Below are 7,503 nucleotides of genomic sequence, written 5' to 3' on the forward strand. Positions count from 1 at the left end.
GTCTTCCTTATTCACTGTCCAGCTTTCGCATGCATATGAGGTTATTGAAAATACCATGGCTTGGGTCAGGTGCACCTTAGTCCTCAAGCTAACATCTTTGCTCTTCAATACTTTAAAAAGGTTTTGTGCAGCATAAGCCACTAAGCTATGAAAATAAAAAGATTTTATGCTGCAAAGAGAAAACAAAGGTGGGAAATGGATGGACATGCCATCCAAACAATGTCTGCCTGAATCTGAGGAACATTACAAAGCCAACAGTCTATATAAAAATTGTTGTTGTTGTTATTAAGTGCTGTCGAGTCAGTTCCAACTCCTAGTGACCCTGTATAGGGCTTCTGAGGAGCAGCTGGTAGGTTTGAACTGCTAAGCTTTTGGTTCACAGTCCAGTGCTGATCCTACAGCACCACACCAGGAGTCCCAGAATAGATGGCACTTAACAATAACAATTGAATCTCCAAGATTGTTTTTTAAATTATGATTGCTACAAGTTTACAGTAACAACAGTCTGGAGAGTCTTAATTTGTCAGACAAACCAAAAATGAAGAAAATAGGAGTAGTATTAGCCCTTTGTTAAATGTCTTCTTTGTTCTAAGGACACACGTAGGCAAGTTCCCTAGTCCTCTGTGTTAACCCTGGGTAGTGTCCTTTTCCCAAGAGCAAACTGCCTCTCCCTGAGCTTTCCCAAAATATTCATGGCCACACTAATGGTTCAACAGTTAGAGCATATAAAAAACTCAAGATGGCATCTGAATTTACAGCTCAAAATGGAGTTAGGGTTCCAACTGTAGGCTATTGTTGTTAGTGCCATCAAGTCAGTACTGACTCATAGCAACCCTATGCACAACAGAAGGAAACACTGCTCGGTCCTGGGCCATCCTCACAATCATTGCTACCCCTGAGCCCATCACTTCTGCCACTGTGCCAATCCACAAACTAAATGCTTTTAGATTTTAGGTTCTAATGTAAAACCAACAGCAAAACCCCCATGGTTATGCACAGATCCCAGCTACTTGACAGGATTGCTGTCTGCCATTTTTCGAGACATCATCTTTTCACTCCCCTTTCCCCCCATCTGCCTTCTCCTCATAAATACTCTTAACAAATGCTGTGACTCTTTGGTGACCTGCTCTGGCCACAAAGGATTAAGGAAGTGGTTTGGGGAGGGTGTAGAGGGGCATGTCCCTATTGTTGTTGTTATGTGCCGTGCAGTCGGTTCAACTCATAGCGACCCTGTACAGGGTTTCTGAGGTTGTAAGTCTTTATGGGAGCAGAAAGCCTCATCTTTCTCCCATGGAACAGCTGGTAGTTTCGAACTGTTGAACTGGAGGTTCGCAGCCCGATTTGTAACCACTACGCTACCAGAGCTCCTTATTAGTAGCACTTAAAGGTAGCATTCCAGAATGAGAAAGCAAGCACGCTGGTTGCAGTTCTATCATTGGCCCTCTGGTGCTCAATTTCAGTGAACTAATGAACAGAGGCGGTCTAGGAGTGCTCCCCAGCACATGCCCACCCCTCTGTCCACTACGGAATGAGGAAAACAGGATAGGGGTGCTGAGCAAGCTGATTTCAAAGGTTGAGTAAATACCTTCGGGACAAGGACTTTGATCTCAGAGAACCACAGAGTTTTTGCCAACCTCCCTGCCCCCACCAGCCCCAGTGATGCTTATCTAAGTGAGGGATGTACAGAAGAACACAATGTGCTCCTCAAAGTCCCCTTTCTGATCACAGAAGATCGATCAGGAGATAGAACGAACTGCTGAGACTGGAACAAAGATACAGCTTCACTTCCTTTGGAGGCAGGCAAGGGAATGAGGAAGCCAGCTGCTCCTCAGCTTTATCACCTTCAGAGCCTCTGCTACCTCTGAGTGACCATTTGACCCTACTTGGAGTCCTGGTGTGGCACTGAGGATTAATACGCAAGACTGCAAAGTTGTTTGAACTGCAAGGTTGGTGGTTCAAGCTCACCAGCTGCTCCTCAGAAACCCTATACAGGGTTGCTATGGGTTGTAACTGACTCAATGGCACTTAACAACAACAACAGGCAGGCATAGGATGGTAAGACTTCATCTTTCATACTTCGGACATGTTATCTGGAATGACATGGAGAAGGACATCATGCTTGGTAAAGGGAAAGGTCAGCTAAAAAGAGTAAGACATCCCCACCCACCCACCCACCTGCCCTGCAACAAGATGCATTGGCACAGTGGCAGCAGCAGTGGGCTTAAGCTTAATGATTCGCGGGACCAGGCAGTGTTTCCTTCTGTTACTATGAGTTGGAACTGACTCAAGGGCACCTAACAGGCAGGCAAAGGGTTTGGCTAAGTGTTTCTGGTTCCCCTTGAGCATTTCTCTAAGGAACTGGCCCCATCTTAACACAATTCATCTCTGTCACACACAGATGAGGAAGAGGAAGAAGGCATTGAAGAAGAAGAGCAAGATGAAGAAGAACCCACAGAAGGGAAAGAAGAAGGTGAAAAACCCATACATTAATTTGCTCATTCATTTAACAATACCAATCTTGTGTTTTCAAAGAACAGTGCTGGATACTGGGGATAAGGTTTACCTCTGTTCCCAAAGTATATTTACCTCTGTTCCCAAAGTATATAATTTCCTTCCATACATTAATTTGCTCATTCATTTAACAATACCAATCTTGTGTTTTCAAAGAACAGTGCTGGATACTGGGGATAAGGTTTACCTCTGTTCCCAAAGTATATTTAATCTTTTTCTCCCAGGATTGTTATATGCCATCGAGTCAGTTCAGACTCATGGTGACCCATATAGGGTTTCTAAGTGCGACTGTTGGATTTGAACTGCCGACCTTGCAGTTACCAGTCCAGTGTTTATGCTACAGTGCCACACCAGTATTCTTTTTCAGGATGTTGTTGTGTGCTTTTGATTTGGTTCCGACTCATAGTGTCCAAGAGCAGCTGGTGGGTTTGAACTGCTGATATTTTGGTTAGCAGTCCAGTGTTTCTCCTATTTCACTGTGTGTTGGGGGGGGGGGGAATATAAGGGGGAATGCTGAAGGCAGAATGGGAGGGGCTGGCACTCAGGTCAGGGATGAGCTGCTCCCAGACCTGTTGAGAAGGAGAAACTGAGGCAGGCTGGGTTACTAGCTATGAGTCCACATCAACTGGATGACAATGTTTGATGTTTGGGTTTCATTCATAACAAAAAGAGCCATATTTTACATCTAAATGACTTTTCTAACTGAAAGGCAACACATTATCAAAAAGATGACACGGAAGGAGTTCACTGGTTTATTTACTTGGGTCATCTTAAACAGCCCATTTAGATGTTCTGGTGAGGCGATGTGGGTTAATGTGCAGTCAGTTTGAAGCACAGGGTTGGTGGTTTGAGCCCATCCTAGGAAGCCCTATACAGGGTCTCTGTGGGTCAGAACCCACTCAAGGGCACTTAACAACAACACCAGCCCATTTAAAGTAATTTAAATTAGTTGCCAACATTTTAAAAGTAGGAGATTAAAAAAGAAGAAGAAGAATATTTCAACTAAGAATCTGGGCTTTCACCTTCTTGTGAACATTTGTAAACAACTTGCACACCCCCTGGTCCCAGGGAGTTGAAGACAGGCAAGGCTGCCCCCCTGGAGATGGAGCTTCACTCCCCAATTTACACCCCCCACCACACTCAGGCCTTGCTGCTTCACTCCTTCATGGTATCTGCTGGGCCTATCAGGCATCTGAGTTTGCAAACTCAGCAGAGCAGATAAGTGCCTGCATTCTGAATCACAGTTCTATCAAAGACTAGCAGTGTGACTTGAGTAATTCACAACTTCTTCTGAGACTTGGGCTACTGTTGGTGGGAATAAATTAAATAATGATTGTAAATAATTTAACACCCTGTCTGGTACATAGGACAATCCTGTCAGTAGTGTTTCCTGATAATCATTTTCCACATGGCTTTTCTTGTCAAGTGCCACAGAGTAGATTCCAACTCAGCAAACCTGTATGAGTTTCCAAGGAGCAGCTAGTGAGTTTGAACCACTGTCCTTGTGGTTAGCAATCCAGTGCTTCTCCTATAGCATCACACCAGGTCTCCTGGAATTAAATTCTAATCCAGCTGAAGAATATAGAGTTGTCTTTTGAAGAGTGTTGGGAACTGAATTCTAGTTTGGTTTAAAAAGGAAAACATCAGATGTTATTAAATACTATCAAATCAGTTCTAACTCCCAGTGGCCTTGAGGAGAACAGTGGTACTTAATTTAGAGTGCTTATCTGACAGGGTTAGGAAATTATGGTGTGGCGCTGTGGGTTAATGCGCTGGATTGCAAGGTCGGTTTGAACTGTAAGGTTAGAAGTTCAAACTCACCAGCCACTCCTCGGAAACCCTATACAGGGTCGTTATGAGTTGGAACCGACTTGATGGCACTTAACAGCAACAACAACAACAGGTGGTTATGTGCCGTGGAGTCGGTTCCGACTCATAGTGACCCTTTCTGTACAGGGTTTCCCAAGCTGTAAATCTTTATGGAAGCAGAAAGCCTCATCTTTCTGATAGTTTAGAACTGCTGACCTTGAAATCCTATAAATCTTTACAAGAGCAGAGAGCTGACCTTGCAGTTCAAATGAACTTTGCAGTCTAGCACCAGGACTCCAAGACTCCAAATGCTTTTTTATTTCTCACTGCAGCCTGGGGAATCCTGGATCCCCGAGTTCCTGTCTCACCGTGTGTCTTTCTTTTTTTTTCATTTCAGGGCACCAGTAAGGAGCTGGAAGAATGAGAAAAATTCTAGATGCAAATTGGGGAGGGTAGGGATGGCCCTGCGGCCTTGGCGACACGCCCAGGGCGGGAGGGATCGGGGCAACTGGAAGGTGTGTCTTCCCTCTACTCTGAGAGCAGGGACTAGCAGTAGGACCCCATGGCTGGGGCCAGCGGCCATTGAACCAGAAACGTGCTTGAGACAGCCACACAGGATACTTTTTTACATTGGTGCAAAATGTAATATTTTGTATATTTTTTAAATGTGATTTTTTTTTTTTTTTTGTATATATACTTGTATTTGTATGCCATTTTGGTGCTTTTTGTAAGGGAACTTTTGTATGATCATGCCTATCATTGTGTGACTGACTGATGATTGTTAGAAAGAGGGGAAGGAAGTCAGATTGATATATCTGACCACTTCCTTTCCACAGTGGGAGGGCTGGGTAGCACTCACAGGCCTAGAAAGGGATAATGTACTGTATTTCAGTGCCTGCCCCTGACATGGGGTTGGTTAAATTTGTGTTATATGTTGTTTTAATAAATGCACAACGCTCTCTTCCTGTTATTAACACAAGAGCTGGGTTCTTATTCAGCCTTCTCCCTGACCCCTAGAGAGGAAGGACACCTGATGGCTCAGTAGTTAGGGTCCTAGGCTGCTAAGTGAAGGATCAGTGTAGCTATTGGACCCATCAGTCACTCTGTGGGAAAACCATGTGGAATCTGTTCCTGGAATCTGCTTCTGAAAGAAAGCTTTGAAAACTCCCTGCTGCTGCTGCTGCTGTGTGCCATGGAGTCGGTTCCGACCCATAGCGACCCTGTACAGGGTTTCCGAAGCTGTAAATCTTTACAGGAGCAAAAAGCCTCCTCTTTCTCCCATGGAACAGCTGGTAGTTTCGAACTGCTGACCTTGCAGTTGGCAGCCCGATTTGTAACCACTACAGTACCAGAGCTCCTTTGGAAAACCCCTAGGACTGTTCTATTCTGTCCTATAGGGTCAGCTCTACAACAGTGGGTTTGGTTTCTGGAGAGAACTCAGGATGGATGGTCTAATAGGAAGTTTGTGGAAGGAGGTAGAAGGTGACATCAAGACTAGGCTTGTTCCTCCAAATGTTCCTTTCTTTGTGGTAAAGATATACACAGCAAAACACACATCAATTGAGCAATATCTGCAGGTGCAATTCAACGACATTGGTTACATTCTTCAAATGGTGCCCCCTTCCTCCATGTTTTTTTCTGAATGTTTCTTCAGCAGAAGCACCAACTCACTGCCCCCTAAAATTCTCAACTAACCTTTCAAATTGCTGTTTGCAACTTGGATCTCATATAGATGATTATTTAAAATAAGAAAATGCTCAAGTGAGACATCATCCTTTTCTAATTATGGATGTTGTTGTTGTTAAGTGCTGTTGAGTCGACCCCGACCCATAGCGACCCTATATAGGGTTTCAGAGGAGCAGCTGGTGAGCTTGAATCATCAACCTTTCAGTTCAAAGGGCTTTGCAGTCTGGCTTATTAACTCACAGCGCCACACCAAGACTCTACACTGGTATAACAATAGCTTCATGAGATAGGTAGTTTCTGTTTAAAGTTTAAACATTTTCTCAGGGTAATAGTTTTGTTTTGTTTCTTATAACAATGATCTCAGACAAAATCTGTTGCCAGATAATAGTTTTTATGTAAGGTCAGCCAATCTCACTGACTCCAGATATTATGGTTCCATGAGAATTTGCTACGTTATTCCCCTTTTGATCAGAATTCTTCTGTAGAATCTTTGATCAAATCATTCAGTAATTGTAGCCAGGCACCAAACAGTTGTTCTGATCTCATGGCAAAGGAAGAGGTTGTTCATGGAAGCAACCTCCAAGAGTTCTTTAAACCAGTATTTTCCAGTGTATGCATCATGGAAAGCTGGCCCTAAGATGATCCTCAAAATATCGATTCATTGTTGTTGTTAGGTGCCATCGAGTCAGTACCAACTCATAGTGACCCTATGCAAAGCAGAACAAAACATTGCCCGATCCTGGTCTAACCTCACTATTGTTGCCATGCTTGAGCCCATTGATTCTGCCACTTGGCCAATCCATCTCGCTGGGGGTCTTCCTCTTTTTATTTGACCCTCCACCTTACCAAACATGATATCCTTCTCCAGTAACTGCTCCTTCCTGACAATATGTTCAAAGTATGAGAGACGAGGTTTGGCCACCCTGACCTCCAAGGAGCACTCTGACTGCACTTTTTCCAACACAGATCTGTTGGTTCTTTTGTCAGCCCAAGGCACTTTCAATATTCTACTCCAACATCATAACTCAAAAGCATCAATTTTTCTACTGTCTTCCTTATTCATTGTCCAGCTTTCACATGCATATGAGGTTATTGAAAATACCATGGCTTGGATCAGGTTTACCTTAGTCCTCAAGCTGACATTTTTACTCTTCAACACTTTTAACAGGTCTTGTGCAGCAGATTTGCCTAATGTAGTACATCATTTGAATTCTTGACTGCTGCTTCCATGAATGTTGATAGTTGACCCAAGAAGAGTGAAGTCCTTGACAACTTCAATCTTTCCTCCATTGATAAAAATGTTGTTTATTGCTCCAGTGGTGAGGATTTTTATTTTCCTTAAACTGAGATGCAATCCATACCTAAGGCTGTGCTCTTTGATCTTCATCAGTAAATGTTTTAAGTCCTCTTCACTTTCAGCAAGCAAGGTTTTATCATCTGCATATCGCAGGTTCTTAATGAGTCTTCCTCCAATCCTGATGCCACATTTTTCTTCAT

The 7,503-nt window shown here is 43.5% G+C and overlaps 1 protein-coding gene across 1 annotated transcript in view; it reads left to right on the forward strand.

Annotated features, from left to right (window-relative positions):
* Positions 1–4,728, forward strand: part of TRIM63 (tripartite motif containing 63, E3 ubiquitin protein ligase) — a 16,664-nt gene extending 11,936 nt beyond the window's left edge. The window contains exons 8-9 of the mRNA XM_006862390.1: positions 2,399–2,470; positions 4,718–4,728. Coding sequence (XP_006862452.1) covers positions 2,399–2,470; positions 4,718–4,728 — 83 coding nt within the window. The remainder of the gene's footprint in view (positions 1–2,398; positions 2,471–4,717) is intronic.
* The last annotated feature ends 2,775 nt before the right edge of the window (positions 4,729–7,503 follow it).

The sequence above is a fragment of the Chrysochloris asiatica genome, unplaced genomic scaffold, assembly GCF_000296735.1.
Source record: "Chrysochloris asiatica unplaced genomic scaffold, ChrAsi1.0 scaffold00047, whole genome shotgun sequence".
Taxonomy (NCBI): Eukaryota; Metazoa; Chordata; class Mammalia; order Afrosoricida; family Chrysochloridae; genus Chrysochloris; species Chrysochloris asiatica.